Source organism: Balaenoptera ricei, chromosome 15 (assembly GCF_028023285.1).
Source record: "Balaenoptera ricei isolate mBalRic1 chromosome 15, mBalRic1.hap2, whole genome shotgun sequence".
Lineage (NCBI taxonomy): Eukaryota > Metazoa > Chordata > Mammalia > Artiodactyla > Balaenopteridae > Balaenoptera > Balaenoptera ricei.
In genome coordinates this window covers 6,420,473-6,439,114 of record NC_082653.1, presented here as the reverse complement: position 1 = coordinate 6,439,114, position 18,642 = coordinate 6,420,473, and the positions used below count along the sequence as shown (strand labels likewise).

The following is an 18,642-nucleotide window of genomic DNA, read 5'->3' as shown; positions in this document are numbered from 1 at the left end:
CCGTCTCTGTAAGGGTAAGAATAAATGGAAAAAGAAAAAAGTTGATTTTCCCTGGCGCAAAAAAAGAGGAGAACCTTCGCATTCCCACTCTCCTTTTCTTAGAGCATGTGATTCTTTCTCTGCCCTTTTGAGATGTATGTAAATCTTTTTAAAGGCGAAATAAGCCGCTTGCAGGTCTTTAGGACCCAGGAATGTGTTAAGAGTCTGAGAGCTGTCTCCTTGAAATGTAAACATCAAGGAAGATAGCAGCCTATCTCCTAGGCCAGGTGAGGGATTAACTTCGGTGACTAGCTCTGTGCTATAATTGCATGCTTGTCACAGAGGCACGGGAAGTGTATTATTCCTTTGGATAAAGACAATTAGCAGGGACAAACGAGGGTGAACTATGTGTGACAAACGGTGCCGTCAAGTCCTCTTACCTGAGAACTAGTTACTTTTTGTCTTTGGATGAAGCCATCTGCTTAGCTGCATAAAACGAGGCGCTTTCTTCCTGTCTTTGGGATCTCTTTAGTGAATTGCCCGTGATCTGCATCACGTTCTAGCTTAATGTTTACTCAGTAATAAAACTCTTTTCTTTCTCTTCTCCTTTTGTGGAAAGGTTTTCTGGGTCAGCAGATTTTGTTTTGAATTCTCCCCACCACCCCTCCCCCCTGGCTTCTCTTCCCCAGTAGAACATAAGCCCCAGGGGACCTTGTCTTCCTACTTCACGGCTGTGTGCCCGGCACTGAGGAGGTGCTTAAAACCTGTTTATTGAATGAATAAACGAAGTTGCTGGCTTTGTCCTTTGAGTTTTCATTTTTTCCAATGATCAAATGTCACCTATGACAATAGTTTTGTTAAAAAACAATTAAGCTTTCTCCACAGTTGTGCAATACAAAAGGCAGCCGCTGGTTTGCTTAACAGATATTGATTTTATTTCCTGTTAATCCCCATGCTTCTCAGGCATGAGTCAGTAGTCTTTAAATCGTTATTACCAAGTACTTCAGACATTCTTATTAGCAACATATTGAGACATCGAACGAATGAGAAAATCTTCAAACATCATAGTTCCAGCTAATCCAGATCCTTCCCGGGTACCGAGAAGTGATCGTTTCTATCTCCAAGGCAGTCGAGAGGAGATTCTTGGAAAACCCTATCAGCACGTTCATCCTCAACAAGCTTTTCTTGGTGGTGGTTTTACAAGTAGCATCTCTCTCCCTGAGTGGCCTCATTGGACCGCACAGCTCAGGTTCTACGCCCTGTGCCCCCGACCCCGAAGCTTTTATTTGTGTCCAGCCCACACCATTCATCCTCTTCTCGGAACGAATGAATGAAAAGGAACAATAATAATAATGGCCACTGTGCTCACCACGATCAGCTTTCGGGAAGGCACTGTATGTGCTGGTCCCTGTGCCGAGCATACACATGCATGAAATTTCTATTATTCTTCACAGCAACCTTGTGCTATGGTGCTATTATTATTCCCATCTTACAGATGAGAAAACTGAGGTCCCAAGATGTTGAGTGACTTGACCCATCACACGGTCAGTGCACCATAATGGGGGGACACACCCCCAGGCAATCTGACCCCAAAGCCCCAGCTCTTGGCCCCAAGCCATAAAACACCATTTGTTTCAAAGCGTTGGACTAATCTTCTACCTTATTTGTGGAAACAAGAGAAAACCCAGCCAGGCAGTAACCTGGGGCAGGAGGAACCCAAATTCCTCTTAATAACTCACATTTTCTGAGCTCCTGCCATCAGCCAGGCACTAGGCACAGCACTCAAAAGGTGTCATCCCACTTCAGCCTCACATCAAACTAAGAGGGGTTCACTCACTGTCCGCATCCCAGAGGTGAAGCCTGAGAAACACAGAGAGGTGTCGGGACTTGCCAAGGTGCCACAGTCACTCAGTGGCTGAGTTGGAATCATATCCAGGTCTCTCCGCTTCCACGGCCCATGTTCTTACTGACGATTTTTTCCCCAAATGATGAAGAAAAGCAGAGATGATGATCCAACGTCAGCCCAAGTTCAGACAAGGACAGAGCTCCCACAGGGTGGGCCACGAGGAGAAAGAGGTAGCTCAGAAGTGGGTGGTGGCAGCTACCACTGGTGACATTCTCCACGCCCCCCTTGGTGCCTAGCAGAGCCCCGAGCATGACGCGGATGCTGAATTAATAGTGACTGAACAACTGAGAGCGAATGCACCTCTCCCTACAGAGACCTACAGCGCGTGCCTCCATGGTTCCCAGTTCAGACGTGGTCTGTGGGGCGTGGAAGCCCGTTTTCTCCTCAGCTCTCCTCCTCCCTTCGTTGTGCCCCACAGGCCATCTGTGCCGTGATGGAGGGAAGTGGGGTGGGGGGTGAAGCCTTTGTGGGGACTGATACCATGCCCGTCGTGCACACATGGGATTGCTCTTCACTTTTTCAGGAAGTCACAGACACATGTGTCGTTATTCCCATATCACAGGAAAAGAAAGCTGAAGTTAAAGCAGGCTACATAGCCTCCTTGGGGCCGCACGGCTAGTGTCACGAGCTCCCAAACTCCACCCTGACCCGTTTGCCTCTGAAGACCCTGCCTCACAGAGAGAGAAGAATCAGTAGGTGCCACACGATGGAAGAAAATGTGCACACGTTGTTGGCACCCCGTAAGTGCGTGTTGATAAGTGAATGGGTGAGACTCTTTCAAGGAGAGGGTTACTAACAGGATCTACTGCTACAAGATGTCGCTAACAATAGTTCAAGTTATAATAGAAAAAAAACTGGAAATCACGTATATATATATATATATATATATATATATATTTTTTTTTTTTTTTTTTTTTTTCAGGGAAAACGAGTCTGTTTAATGACACGGCTGGGTCTGGTTACAAACATCAGAAACTACAAAAGGAGGACAGGCAGTTACACGGATGGCTGCACAAAGATGGGACAGGAGGACACAGGCACAGTAGCCACAGCAGCAAAACATCCTTGAGGACAATACACGTGACCAAGGGGCACACATTGGGGGGGTCCCCAGCAACGCTGACCTAGATGGATGGAGAGGGCCGACTGCAAGCCAGCAGCCAGGAGAGGCAGGGGAGGGAAGGCCCTCAGCCCACAGAGCCCCAGGAAGAGATGGAGGCATCTGGTCCTGTCACCACTGCCCCACCGACAGCAGCCTGGATCCCCCTCCCGCCAGGGCCGTCTGTCTTAGTGGCAAAGGCAGATGGAGCTGGCATCCGAGGTTTCTGGACCATGGCCCCTCCCCCGCTGCAGTCATCCTGTCCAGAACTTCTGGCCCCCTCTGTCTCCCCTTGCCCATTTAGGGACAAGTCAGGGAGCCACCTCCTTTTGTGGGGGGCAGAGGTAGGGAACGCCAAATCCTTTCTGCCTGAAGTGGAAAGCAGGAATGTGGGGAGCTGGTCAGAGAGAATGGGCTGGGCTTTGCTGGCAAGCTGGGTCACCCCAACCCTGCCCACGCAGGCCCGGGTCCTCTCTGTGCTGATGTGGGACCCCGTCATCTCTGCCGGAACACTCTGTTCTCTGCCCAGAAGCTGCCAAGACCCCTTGGAGGGCAGAACCAAGGCTTCACACGTGCCTCTGGGCCTTCACGTATATATTTATTATAACCTATATTAGTCAGCTCGGGCTCCCATAACAAAATACCATAAACTGGGTGGTTTAAACAACAGAAATTTATTTTCTCACAGTTCTGGAGGCTGGAAGTCCAAGATCAGGGTGCCAACATGGTCCAGTTCTTGTGAGTGTCCTCTTCCTGGCTTGCTGATTGCTTCTTGCTGTGTCCTCACGTGGCAGAGAGAAAGAGTTCTGGTGTCTCTTCCACTTCCTATAAGGGCACTAATCCCATCATGAGGAACCCACCCTTATGACCTAATCTAACTGTATTTACCTTCCAAAGGCCCCATCTCCAAACACTATCATACTGAGAATTAGTGCTTTAACATATGAATTTGGGGGGAGACACAAACCTTCAGTCCATAACACCCATTACCAGGACACTGGATTAAATAAATCATGGAGCACCTATACTATAGAATGCTCTGCAGCTTTTAAATAATAATATTGCACAATTATGGTTTCAACAGGAAAGACATTAGTGACAGATGAAGTGAAAAAGTCACATTATGATGCATATATACAACATCACCCCATTCCTACCAATACTAGGGGCGTGGGGTACTTTGGCAAGACCTGGATCTCACACCCATCCCCTGACCAGAGGGCCACCAACCATTGAGATTGGACAACTTCATACAAACTACAATAGGAAGGGAGGGGCATCTCCAATAGAAAGAGGGAGATGGGCAGACAAAAAAGACAGAAACGCCAGCCACACTGCCACGTCTTGAGTCCTCACTGTGCCACGCCAGGTACTACAGGCACTGAAATATACTATCTCCTTTAACTTTCACAGTAACCCTTTGAGATGGGTGTTATTCCTCTCACTTCTTGCAAGTGAGGAAACAAGAGACTTAGATCGTTGGAGTCGCTTAACAAAGATTCTAAACCGGGCCTGCACTGCACCAAAGCTGTGATACTAACCAACAAATCATGAAACCACAAAAGCCTTACTTTTACCGCATCGCCTGCTGCTGGCACATAGCAGGTGTTCAGAATGATGAATGCTGATCGGAAATGAATGGAGAGGAGGCAAGAAGTGATGTATGGGCACGGGTAGTTGGATTTGCTTTGGGAAAAGGGACAGAAGCAGGAGGTTGGGGAATGGTGGAGGGAAACAGGGAGTTGGGCTGGAGCCATCAGTTAACACTCAGGCTTCCCCTGAGAAGTAGGAGGCCAAGGTATATGCCAGGAGAGATGGCATCAGGGCAGGAAGGAGGACTCCAGGTGGGCAGAAACTGTTTAGAACAGGCACTGCAGAATCTGACAGAGAAAGAGAACTGGAAGAAAACTGTTCTCGTCCTCAGGAAGACTCAGGTACAACCACAGAATATGTAATGGGAGAAAACGCGGCAATGTATCCCAAACACTGTCCAGTTTCTATTTTAACACAGTTTATCTCCTTGTGCTCCAGAATCTACCTTCCCACATTCTTATAGAAATGAGCCACAGTGAGTAACCCCGAGGCCCTGGACCCCTGAGCAGATTAACCATGGTTCCCTTGGAAACTGGGAAGAAGTAGTTCCTCCTCCACCAGAAGGGAAAACTCCTTTTTCTTCCTCCAGCACCCCGGCCCCCTTTAGGTTTCAGCCCCCTCACACACACACACTCATGTGTGCCCCTTCCCCCGGTACACGTGCACTTCCCGTGTGACACTCGCCACCGTGCACAGGTGCACAGCCCTGTCACACTGCCTGGAGTTACCACCCCCACGTCCCCCGGCAGCCACCCCCTCTACCTCCCTGCCAACAGAACCCCGATTGTGTTCAGGAAGACGATGTGCCTGCTCTGACCTAAGCCAGGCCTATTTCTTTTGCCGGATCCTCAAATTCCAGACTCCCTTGCAGCTAAGAGTGTCCTGTGACTCAGCTGTAGCCAGTGAGACAGAAGGGGCTTCTCAAGGTGGGGGGAGGGCCCTGAGGTACTGAATTTGGGCACATCGATTCCCATCTCTTTCCAGTGTAGAACGGCTAAACGGCTGGCAGAACGGCTATAATTTCCCTTTGCACCTAGGTTTCTGGATACGAACTCATTTCTGCCAATTGAATGCACTCGCAGAATATTTCAAAGGCAGAAAGGAGGCGGAGGCATCCTCCTGCGGTTTGGGCTGTTTGCTGCTGGTAAACAAGTGTGAGGAGACGTGGGGTTTTCTGCAGCAGAATTCAGGTGTCCAGTCGCCAGCCCATGGGTGTGGACAGTTAGTTATGGCCGAGGCAGCCGCCTGACCCTGCTTTCCGGTGTCCAGTGATCTGTTCTGTAGAAGCTGGAAAGCAGCTGCAGTGGCAGTTTCCTGATCCTGGGGTCACGGCTCTGGCAGTGTGCTCTAGAATTCATTCATTCCACTGGCCGACCCCTGACACCCACCTAACGGCTTGTGGCTTGTGTCCCCCGCTCTTGCCGGCCCGTGTTGCTCTGTCCAGAGAGCCTTTCCTGGGGGGCCAGCCTAATGTCCACTCCTCCAGCTTTTCCAATGGTTTTCCAAGCAACCGTTCCCTGTGGTAAAAAAAAAAAATTTTTTTTTCTGTTTAAAATAGCAAAGATGTAGAAACATTCTGGATCCTCTAGTTTGAACCAAAAAATGCTACCGGGGGGTCAGGCATGACAAAAGAATGAGGATAAGAGGCCTCAGGGAAGGTTTCATTTCTGTGAGCCTCAGTTTCTTCTTCTGCAGAATGGAGATCAAAGACTATTATCTTTATTACAGTTAATAGTTGACTACTGTGGTAGATTGCATTTCCCAAACATGGTCACGACAACATTTCCCATTCCACAAGCCCTTCCACACGTGACCTTGTCACTTTCCGTCAAGTCGGAGGAATCTAACCCCCTCACTCCTGAATCAGGGCTGGGCTGGCATCTGGCATCTGACTCGCTTGCAACCAACATGATGAGTCAGGATCCGCCGGCTGGAATTCGCAGGCTGTCGGAAGGGGTGCACGTCTCCAGCCCCGCCCATTTCGCGCGGGGCTCCAGCTCCGGTCCCGCCCCGGCCGCGCGAGGCTCCAGCCCCGCCCTCGCCGCTCAGGCGGCGGAGGGGCGGGGGTCGGTGGGCGGGGCCAAGGACGGCGCGCGGCCCCGGCCCCACCCCGCCGCTCTGGGCTCGGGCTCCCGCGGGCCCCGCCCACCGCGCTGCTCCCTCTGCGGTCCGCTGTGCGGGCGGTGGCGCAGGGCTGTGCACCATGGCCGGGCTGCTGGCGCTGCTGTGCCCCACGGGCAGGGTGGGCGCCCGGGTCCGGTCTCGCGCCACCTGGCTCCTGGGCGCTGCCGCCCCCCGCGCCCCGCCGCCCGTGTTTCTGCCGCTGCTCGGGCCTGGGCTGGACGCCCCGCTGCTGCGCGCGGCCCGCGGGAACTGCCACGGCCGCCAGGTAAGCCTCCCCGCCCCCACCCCGAACCCCGGGAGCCCCGATCGTCGGCCCATCTCCGCCGAAGGAGAGCCTGACTCGCGCAGCTGCCCGAGACCGAGCACCTCCAGGGTCCCCAGGCCTCAGATCTCTGCAAGTCAAGGAAGCGGGTTCCCAGTTGACAGCCGGGGAAACTGAGGCTCAGGGAAGTGTGGTGACTGCCCAGGGTCACAACCTCCAGGGGATCCCAGGATCCCAAAGCGTCAGGCTGTACTGTGGTGGTGGCCGAGAGGATTGGAGATGGGGCCTGGGCTTGGTATGGACGTTCTCACTGGGCGGTAGAGTTGTTCCCTTTGAAGTCGCGCCGGGGCCTCCTCCCTGGGCCGAGGAGAAAGGCTTGGTGGGTGCTGCAGTCTCTAACACCCCCCAGCACTTGCTGCCACTCCCTTTTTATCTAACCCAGAGGGCAGGCCTCCCTGTCGGACTGCAGGCAGGACGCGCGCAAGAAACTCAGTGTTACTTCATTGCATCAATATTTCACTTCGGTCGCTTCTGTGTATGCTAACTGAAAACTGGTTTCCATTCAGAATGGTAATGCAGACTATCCCTTTTTGAAAGTTTTGAAGTGGGTCTCCTTAAAGAAAAAAGGGGGTAAGCAGTGAAGTCTGGAGATCCAGAGCTAACAAGTTGGGAGAAGCAGTGCCTGGAGCTTTGCACCTTCGGTCCCTTTGCCTGCCTGCATCCACTCACCAGCGGTGCAGCCCTGCCCCAAGTGCTGAAGGCCTCTGAGCCTGTTTGCTGACCTTGCAGGCGTTTAAAATAGCACCTTCCCAACAATAGTGTGGGGAACAGTTCCATGAGCTGATGTGGACCTCAACATGGTGCCACCGGGAGCCAGTGCTTCCTGAATGTTGCATAGGCATTTGACCCATGACCTTACCATGCCTCTGCCACAGGTGGAGAAACTTCCTTCCCTGCCTCTGCTCCCCCATCGGACAGGCGGTAGATCTTGTCTCTGCCTCCTGAGCCCAGTTAGGGGACCCTCATGCGTCTGGCACCCTCCGCGCACACCCAGCTGTCTCCTGGTGATTGTTCGTGGATCAGCCCAGCTGTCCCTTCCTCCCGGAAGCCTTCCCTGACCACCAGTGATACCTTGGGTGCCTCCACTGGCCCCCTCCTCAGCCCCATGGGTGTGCATCTTCTATGCGCTCATCATATGGAATGTCCTCCCGACTTGCTGGTCTGTCTTGTGAGCCTGGCACTGGCAGGTGTGTGTGTGTGTGTATGTATGTGTATGTGTACTGCTCCCCCACCCCATATTTATTAAAGTAAGAAGGCTGTATTAGAAGGGTCAGGAAGGTTTGAGGAATGAGCCAAATATCTTGCTCACAAGTTCAGATTGTTTAGAGTGACACCTGTTTTCATTCATGCAATAAGTAATATTAATAATAAACACTATATTGTGTTTACTTTGTACCAGGCACTGTTCTGAGTACTTTGAAAATATTAATTCATGTAATCCTCACAACAACCCTGTGACGTAAGCAATACTGTCATCCCCCCCTTAAGCCCAGAGAGGTTGAGTAACTTTCTGAGAATCACACAGAGGTTACCTGCCAGAACTGGGATCCAAACCAGTCTCGTTCCAAAGCTTCTGCCCTCAACAGCTGTGCTGTGTTCCTCACTTATTCGTGAGTGTCTGCACTGTGCTAGGCACTGCTCTAAGGTGGGGGGGGGGAGGAATAGAGCAATGAACAAAACAGACACAACCCACCCTCAGGGAGCCTGACGTCTAGTGGGAGGGGAGGGACAATAAACAGAATATATATACACTATATATATAAACTGTATACACTACCAAATGTAAAATAGCTAGCTAGTGGGAAGCAACCGCATAGCACAGGGAGATCAGCTCTGTGCTTTGTGACCACCTAGAGGGGTGGGACAGGGAGGGTAGGAGGGAGACGCAAGAGGGAGGGGATATGGGAACATATGTATATGTATAACTGATTCACTTTGTTATAAAGCAGAAACTAACACACCATTGTAAAGCAATTATACTCCAATAAAGATGTTAAAAAAAAAAAAGAAAAAGAAAATATCAGGCTTGTTGATGTGACAGGTGCTACTGAGAAATGCCAAGGGGGGAGGGAGGGTGCAGATGGGCAGGGCTGCAGGGAGGGGTGCTGCCAGTTTAATAAATAAGGTCATCAGGGAGGGGCTCCCTGAAAAGGCAGCGTGTGAGCGAGAACTGGGAGGTGAGGAGGACGCTGGGGCTCAAGAGAGCAAGCCCTCCGCAGGAACATGAAAGCACCTATCTAAGAATAGACACCGGGGAGGTGCGATGTTGTCTGCATCCAGGGCAGCGACTAAGGATACATCACAGGTTCTTAAGGTGATATTTCACGAAGAAATGCATGCCTGAAAAGTTTCCATTCCTTGCAGGTCATCGCCTCATAAATTCCTTTATTTCAGTCTCTTTATTCTCCTCCAGGGTTAGGAAGAAAAATGCGTGACCTACAATGATTAAAGAGATTTGCAGGATAAAAGGAAGAAAATTGTCCATATTAGATTCTAACTCTAGAAAGTTAAAAACTAACCGCAGCACCGGCTAACAGGAAATTGTCCGTTGTGTCTGAATATTTTGTCCCTCCCATTGTCTTGCAATAGATGCTGGTTATTCTGTAGCTGGAAGTCTGGCTGCCTTTTTATTTTTCTTTTCTGGCCAAAAGGCCTTTTGCCAAAATAGAGGTCGTACAGCAAAGGGCTCTCAAGAGAGAGAGACAGTTCCGCCCGGTCCTGGCAAGTGGACAGAGGGGACATAATGAAGTCTGGTTGGGCCAGGTGTCCAGGGTGGGAAGTGAAAGGGGCTTTCACCCGTCATCAGCCGCAGGACGTTGTTTGGCTCTTGGAACCGGGGGTTGTCCACTGCTCCTCCTATCAGGGCCTGGCAGATCTCCCGTCTGGGGCACTTCATCCGCAGCCAAAAGGCGGGTAGGGAGCTGTTTATCAGGAGGAGCCTGAGTTCCCAGCGGCCGTTCTGGCTGCTGGGCGTCAGGGAACAGGGAGGGCGCGGCGCCGGCCCAACCGAAGGGTACTGGTGACAGTTGTCCTTCCCCCCTCCAGAGCCTTGACGTTCTGGAACAGGATCTTCCTTGAGGAATGTTCAGCTCTTGGGGGACATGAAGGGGAGCCTGCAGCACAGAACTCAGTCTGGGCGCTGACAGCCAGCTCATAGCTTTGCCCCAAACCATGGTCTCCCATCTGTCGAAGTGGGAGCGACAGAGGTGCCCACGCCGTGGGGTTGTGGGGTTTTATGGGACGGCGCCTTTCAAGTGCTAAGCCCGGTACCTGGATCAATAGAAGGGGCCTCTCTTGAGGACACCGGTGCTTTTCCTGAAACCTTTCAAAAAATGTTATGCTTTCTTGCCTATCAGAACCAGTCTCTGGGACCCCATAAGTGGATACTGGAGTTTAGTAGCCACTCCCCTTTTTTTAAGTGTTTGTTTTCATAAGTCTGAAAAAAGCCCGCAGAAGTCAAAGCTAAAGGCAGAGAGGAAATACAGTTCCTCCCCCGCCTTAGGACCTTAACACTTAATTCCCAGGGACTGAGCAGCCTTTAATGAAACAGATTTAATTTTAATTTAAGCTTTAATTTAAAGCTTCCAGGTGTTTTGGGGTTTTGTTTGGTTGGTTTTTTTTTTTTTTTTTTCAGTCCCAACTGCAGTTTGGGAACAAAAGAGATGCTCTTCCAGTTGGGAGGTAATGAAAAGACTCTTTCAACTAATAAATCTGAGTTTTGTACCAACTTTTTTGGGAGCAGGGGCAAATGAGTAGCTGCTGTGTATGATTAAAAATCAAGGATGATTCTGGGAAACGTTTTTTTTTTTTTTTTTCTTGGCCACGCTGCGCAGCTTGTGAGATCTTAGTTCCCTGACCAGGGATTGAACTCGCGCCCTCGGCAGTGAAAGCGCGGAGTCCTAACTACTGGACCACCAGGGAATTCCCAATTCTGGGCAAGTTTTAATCCAAGACTGAATTCCACCCCCTCCTTGCCGTGCGTGGAATGTGGCCCTTCACTGAGCCTTACTTAGTTCTTCTGGGGACAGTAGGAGAGTCTGCTTTTGTGCTTTCTTATCTTCTATGTACGTGCAGCACCCACGGTTTACCTTCCGTTCTGGCGGCTGGTCCAGAGCCAATCCCTCCTGTCCTGCATGAAACCAAGCTGAGAGGCTGCCCCCGGGGTCAACAGACACAACAGGGCTCCAGACACTGCAGACATTCTTTGTAGGGCAAAATGGACTGTGGCTCCCAGCTTGCCCTGAAGAGTAAATTTTAGAATCTGTACTTTGTATTTCAGTTGAATCAAATTCTGCTTCATAAAAAGGAATGAAGTTTGATACCTGCTACAATGTGGATGAACCTTGCAAACATGATGATAAGTGAAAAAAGCTGCCGTAGTCTGTTCGGGCTGCTGTAACACCATAGGCTGGGCGGCTTAAAAGGCAGACATTCATTTCTCACAGTCCTGAAGTCAAGAAGTCCAAGGTCAAGACAAGGGCAGATTCAGTGACTGGTGAGGAGGGCCTGCTTCCTAGTTCATAGCCAGCTGTCTTCTGTCTTCTTGCCATGTCCTCACATGGTAGAAGGTTCAAGGGAGCGCTCTGGGGTCTCTTTTATAAGGGCCCTGATTCCATTCATGAGGGCTCCACCTTCATGACCTAGTCACCTCCCACCTCCAAATACCATCCTGGTGGGGATTCAGTTTCAACATACGGATTTGGGGCGGGGTGGGGGGGGGATTTCCACAAACATTCAGTCTGTAGCAGAAGCCAGTCACAAAAGGCCCCATGCTGTATGTATAGCCCCGTTTACATGAAACGTCCAGAAAGGGCAAATCCATAGACAGAAAGGAGTTTCGTGTTTGCCTTCCCCCATCAGGATGGGGGAGAGAGGAATGGGGAGTGACTGCTAATTGGGTGACAAAAATGTTCCAAAGTTAGATCCTTGTGATGGTTGCACAACTGCAAACACACGTAAACCATTCGACTGTATGTTTTAAACCTTAAGATGGACTTTATGGCCTGTAATCTATATACCAGCAGAACTGTTACCAAAGTGGATGGGCCTCCCTGGGGAGGAGGAAGAAACGCACGTGGGGCGTTAGGTGGTGACGTCCCGATGGAGGGAACTGCACAGGAGCGGCTGTGTGAGGGTCTAGGTTTTAAAGAGGGTGCTCCAGGAGGGCCTCCCTGAGGTGAGGTCGGAATAAAGACCTGGAGGCGGGTCTGTGAGGACGTCGGGGAAGAGCATTCAGGCAGAGGAAGCAGCAGATGCCAAGGCCTGGAGCGGGCCTGGCCTGTCCTGCTTAAAGCAGCAAGAAGGCCGCATGGCCCGAATGGGTAGCAGGAAGGAGAATGGGGGGGAGGGGGGCGGGCCTGGAGGGCTGAGGGGCTGGTGCTTCCAGGAGGCCTCTGACGGGGGTGGTGCTGTAATCCCACCTCGGCTTTTACAGGCTCCGTCCGGCCACTGTGTTGAGTGGTCAAGGGTGGGACTGGGGCACCAGCTGGGAGGGAGGCCATCACAGTAACCCAGGGGAGAGATGAGGGGCCTGGGCCAAGTGGTCCTGAAGCAGCGTTCCCTAAACCCACCTAGGCTGGCACCGCTCAGTGCCCCTCCGGTCAGTAGCCCTGTCTGCTGCTCTGTAGGGTCAGCCCCTCATGGGAGACCTGCGAGGTCAGGCCCCGGGCCCCTAGGTGGCCCCTGGTCTCTCATGTTCCTGCCCACAGCCTGGGCAAGAGTAGCTCGGGAGGTCTGGTCCGAGTGCCGTCAAAGAAAGAAAACAGCCCAGGAGGCCGACTGCAGTGGGCCCGGTGGAGGGCGGGGCAGTGGATTCTGATGGGCAGACACCGCCATGTCCTGAGGATGGCAGGGCAGGGGTGGGCCACCAGGGCTGCTGGCTCAGGGGACAGCACGGATGAGCACGAGGGATGGAGGACGCAGCGCGGGCCTGGCGTGCGATGGGAGGACGAGGCTTGGGTGGGCAATGGAAGTATCTGAGGAGGAAGGGGACCCGCTGCACTTAAAACTCTTTATCAGGGAGTTCCCTGGCAGTCCAGTGGTCAGGCCTCCGCGCTTTCAGTGCCGAGGGCACGGGTTTAATCCCTGGACAGGGAACTAAGATGCCAAGGCACAGCTGTGTGGCGCGGCCAAAAAAATAAAAAAGTAAAAACTCTTGATCACATCCTAGTACCTGTGCGTGCGATCCAGCTCGACCCCTCATATACCGGGCAGAGATGGTCCCTTCACCCTCCCAGTGCTAGGAGCCGGGCAAGACGACCAGGTCCTCGCTCCCTGGAACCACACGTTCCGGCCCTCTGGCCAACAGCAAACAAGCGAAGAACGGAATGCTTACATACATGTATTTGTTCTATTTGTTACATTATAAGCAGGACAACTCCTGAAGATGGAAATCTCAGAGAGGGAAGTAGACATGTGATAGCGTGGCTGCCACTGAGGGCAGGCAGCTGAGGTGGTCAAGGAGGGCCTCTTGGAGGAGGTGACTGTGTTTCCAGCTTAGGAAGTGGCGTCACTCCAGTGTGTCGCAAGGCAGGTACATCTGAGAAGGGAAGGCCGTGTGGAGAGTCTGCTGAGGGCGGGCAGGAGCAGGGCAAGGGGAGGCGAGAGTGCTGAGCAGGCGTTTACCTGGCAGCGCTGGCTGATCACTTCGAAGCACCAGGGGAACTGATACCTCATCGCAGTGCCCAGGCCTCACCCCAGATCTGTGAAATCAGAGGCTGGGCGCCTGGGCGTAGACAGACGGATCAGCACCATCCGGGTCCCCTGGGAGCTCTTGAGGAAGGCAGCGTCTGGGGCCTCCCCGCAGACGTGCTGGTCAAAGCTCCCGCCTGCCCGCCTGCCCACCTGCCCGGCAGGGGCTCCGGGGCAGGGCAGGGCCGGGAGGAGGACCTGTGCCTCGTTGTGTTTGGAGGCTGCTGCCCTGGGCACCTGTGTCATGTCACTTTCATCCCTGGGGGTGCCACGCTGCATGTCATGTGTCCCCACCCCCCCACCGCAGCCTTTGAAGCGTGGCTCCACTGCAGCATGTTGTAAAAACACAAGAAAGCACACAGAAACAAAGACCCAACACAGCCATAAAAATAAATAAATAAATAAAATATTAAAAAAAAAAAAAAAAAAAAAACACAAGAAAGCAGCCGTCCCGCTGCAGAGGCGGTAGCCGGAGCTGAGTCCCGCCGCAGAGGCGGTAGCCGGAGCTGAGTCCCGCCGCAGAGGCGGTAGCCGGAGCTGACCGACCCAGACGCTGTCAGAAGAGCTCTGAGGCCTGTCGTTAGAGCGGAAGAAATCCTTTGATGAAAAAGGCACTCTCCATGTTGAGCAGTTTTGTCTTGTTAATCCAAGGTTTTTATTTCTCCCAAACATTCCAGGCCTTGTAGATGCTCAGTAATTGTTAACAAACACCCCATGCAATGAATACTTTCTGTACTAACCCTGCCGCTGCATTTATGGCCCGGGAACTAGCCCTCCCTTTCTCCGTTCAGATCTCAGGGGTAAATCTTGATTCCAGAAGTAAATATGTCACGGCTTCTGCTCTGTTTTATTTCGTACCCACTGTCTTGTAGAGTCTAGCATGGTTGTCACGTCACCACAGACCTGGTGGCATGAGACGACACACATTTATTCTTTTACGGCCCTGGAGGTCAGAAGCCCAAACAGGGTCTCACAGGGCTAAAGTCAGTGTGTGGGCAGGGCTGGTTCCTTCCAGCTGCTCTCCGGGAGAATCCATTTCCTGCCTTTTCCAGCTTCTAGAGGTGCCTGCATTCCTTGGCTCGTGGCCTTTTCCTCTGTCTTCAGAGCCAGCAGCACAAATCTCTGCAAATCTGACTGCTTCTGGCCTCACATCTGCTTCTCTGACCCTCCTGCCCCCCTCTGTCCACTCACAGGACCCTTATGATTAAGGTCCCACTGGTCCCACTCAGAAAATCCAGGATGATTTGCCCATCTCAAGATCCTTAACTTAATCCCACCTGCAAAATCCTTCTGCCACGTAAGGTAACATATTCACAGGTTCTAGGGACTAGGACCTAGACATCTTTGGGGCCATCGTTCTGCCCATCGTACCTGGTACCCAGCCCTTCACTGCACTCAGTGGTTTAGCGGGCATTAGCCTCAGCTGACAAAGAAAGAGAGTAACTCATCTCTCACTGGACGGGAAAGAGCAGAACGCTGCCTGCGTCTGAAGCTGTTGACGACACTAACATCCTTGCTCCTGCCCTAAAGTGTCTCCCCTTCTTTGACTTGTGCGCAGGACACCAGCAAAATCACTGTGACAACAGGCGGCAACAGCAGCAGCACAGAGGAGAAAAAGCAAAGCAAGTCGCAGCAGCTGAAAAAGATTTTTCAAGAATATGGTGCCGTTGGCGTGTCAGTGCACATTGGAATCTCATTAATCTCTTTGGGCATGTTTTACATGGTTGTTTCAAGGTAAGATTTTGACAGTAATAGATATTTGTTTTTCGCTGTCACCCAAGTGTCTAGCTACTTTCATCACATTTTTTAAAAATACTGTAAATGTCATAGCCAAATTGATCGGTTAACTCTATCCCTTGCTGTAGTAAACATCTTTTGTGTTTGTCTGTTTGCCTCTCTCCCCTCCAGTGGTGTGGACATGTCAGCCATCCTGCTTAAACTCGGGTTTAAAGAGTCACTGGTACAGTCGAAAATGGCAGCAGGCACAAGTACTTTCGTGGTGGCCTATGCCATCCACAAGGTGTTCGCACCCGTGAGGATCAGCATTACCTTAGTTTCCGTGCCCCTGATTGTCAGATATTTTCGGAAAGTGGGAATTTTTAAACCTCCAGCTGCAAAGCCTTGATGAACTCTTCAGTTGTGGGCCTGAAAACCTATTTCTTTGAAATGACACATTTTGGACTGGTTTTATGATGTAGGGTTTATGGTGGGGGTGAGGCAGGGGCTAGCTGCTGTCTTCTCGTGAATAGGATTTACTTTTGCCAGCAAAAATTCAGGGTTTCAAATCACTGTAATGTTTTTGCTTTGTAAGTTTTGGTAATGCTGTTCATCATAGGGCTTGTCTGCATCACCTAAAATGTCAGCAAAGCATCACTACTGCGTTATCATCTGAAACAAAACTGTCAGCCAGGAAATGTTCCTTCTGGAAGATCATTGGTGAGGGTCTGCGTGCAGAAGCCTCAGGGGTTAATCTTTGCTCAAGTTCTTAAAGGGCAGCGATTCATTAAGCTGGTTTTTTAAATTCCCCTTCCTCCCATATTTGCTGTCAGGCTGCCTTCGTTTTAATATGCAGTATTGTGCAAAACAGCTGCCAGTGCTACAATTAATGAAGCAGAATTTAAGACTTCACAATATGGAATCAGGATCTTAATTATCATCAACACTTTGACATTCATTACACTTGTTTGGGGGGAAAGAAAAACAAGTATTTCTGGTACGTTTCACTGATCCCAAGACACCTTCAAGTCTGGACATGATGGGGCCTGCCTCAGCTGATTTTTCCCAAACTTCATTAAAGTAGGTCAGAATCATTTGTCTCTGTTTCGGTAAAATATGGAAACTTCATCCAATAGTAATGGCATCAGTTGGCCCCGGACGCCTGTGTCCTCAGAGGAATCTGGATACTGCATATATACGCAAAGCTGAGACAATCTTGGCCTAACCTACTCTGTCTCAGACTTCAGACATTCCAGAACTACTGTCACAGTGTTAACATTGTGTTGCTACTTATATTTTTTAATTGAGTTAAAATTATGTAATGTATGCAAAAAAAGATTTTGTATCACTCTCTAAAAAAGGAAAATTACTAGCAGTTGCTATAAATGGGAGACAACCGCAAAATAATAATACAAGCCGGGCAGGGACTGAGCTAGTTTACCAGATAAAGGGTGTGTGACTTTAGGCCCCTCATTCCCAATGTTTGGGACATTGGTTAAGAATAGAAATGCAAGCACACAGATCCCAGTTGAGACTTTCTCCTTGAGACAGTCAGGAGCAAGCGACGGAGGAATATATTCCCGTGGGCTTCGGCATCACTGACAGGACACTTGCTGCACACCCCAGGTACCCCAGTGTAACCAGTCTGCCCTGCCACCATGGTTGAGGGGTTGCATTTATCTTTCTGGCTCCCAGATTTATTTTTTTATTTTAGTTTTTTGGTTTGATTAACTACATTTGTGACAATCAGAAAACTCAAGGAACTATAAACTGATCATCCTGGTTTTACTGAGATCTGACTATTGACAGTTTCCTAGTTAGCCCGTAGTAACCCATGTCAATCAGTTATTTCAGTTAACTTTTATGAGAATCTTTGTGAGACAGATTCTCCACTTGCAAGATCTTTAAAGTGGATCCGTTATTCCACCCCCCCACCCCCCCTTTTAAAGCAGTTAGCCCACTGCCAAAAGGTTTTAGCAATTTAAAGTTGGAATTAGACTGCCTTTCTGGGGTCTAATTCCCAGGACACATCCACAGCAGAGAGAGATGGCACCAGTGCTAGGTAATTCCTCATGAGGGCAGGACCAGCACTTTTGTGTTGCTGTCTGTGTGTGAACAGTTGGCTTTGGGCTCCTAACCACCTTCCTCACCGGCCTCCCAACCATTCAGATCGTGAGTAATGCCTATGCAAAAAAGCCGATAGGGATTCCTACAGGTTTAAGGGCTTGAATGGGAGTGGAATGAAAGGGCAAGCAATAAAACAAATTATCATACCAAATAGCCATAGCGTTCTCTTGTAAGCCCCAACTCCACTCCACTCCAGTGGCCAGTTGTCAGAACAGAACAGAGTAACTAGAGAGGCAATCAAAGGATCAGGGAGTTAGAGCATTATGTGAATTCACCAGCAAGATGTACAGATCACTTGTATTTACATTGTTTTTATGGAACTAGGGGAATAAAACTGATGATCTATTTTAAACATGTAAGCCATTGTTCACCTCTAATTTTTTATCTGACAAAATGAGCAGCTTAAATTCCGTGAAACAAATAAACATCTTTGTAAAGTTTATGAAGAACTTTTTATTCTTAAAGAGCCATCACTGCTGCTGATTATGAAGCCGCAGCACGTGTGACTAGTTTATTAATGCTGTGCTGCTACAGTGAGCTCTCTTCTGTGCTTGTGTGGGATTGTTTGGGGAAATGACAGCTTAGCTAGTAGTATCACTGGTGGGGTTATTCATGTTGTGTTGACTACAGCCGGGGTGGATGGATGAACTACTACTCTGGGATGTAAAAGCTCAAGACTGTGGGAACCAAAAGCTCCTTTGTCCCAAGGGGGCTAACTGGACACGGCATGTTTTACTCAGTTCTTAAGTTTCCACGACTACTTCGGCAACTCTGACATGGAAGCGTATAGCCACGTCCTTCTGTGTAGACATTTCTGAGGTCTGTATGCCTCTTGCACTGAAAGTCGGCCATGAAAGCATATTTCCTCTCCTAGTTCTCAGTAAGTTCAACATTTCCACCTTTGCCTTCATCATGGTCAAGTTCACCATCTTTGATTGATGCACAGATGTTGGCAGCTAGAAATACGTCATTTTACGTGATAGGAACACACAGAACCTGAGACCAGCTCCTCTCATGGCACCTCCTCATTTTTAGGCCAAGAGTGAACAGGTGGGAAAAGAATTACCCATGCACTGCAGACAGGTG

General features: G+C 50.3%; 1 protein-coding gene across 1 annotated transcript; it reads left to right on the top strand.

Annotated features, from left to right (window-relative positions):
* The first annotated feature begins 6,722 nt into the window (after positions 1-6,722).
* Positions 6,723-18,005, top strand: FAM210B (family with sequence similarity 210 member B). The gene is made up of 3 exons (XM_059897806.1): positions 6,723-6,966; positions 15,272-15,447; positions 15,622-18,005. The coding sequence occupies exons 1-3, from the start codon at positions 6,781-6,783 to the stop codon at positions 15,836-15,838; spliced, it is 579 nt and encodes a 192-aa protein (XP_059753789.1). The 5' UTR covers positions 6,723-6,780; the 3' UTR covers positions 15,839-18,005.
* The last annotated feature ends 637 nt before the right edge of the window (positions 18,006-18,642 follow it).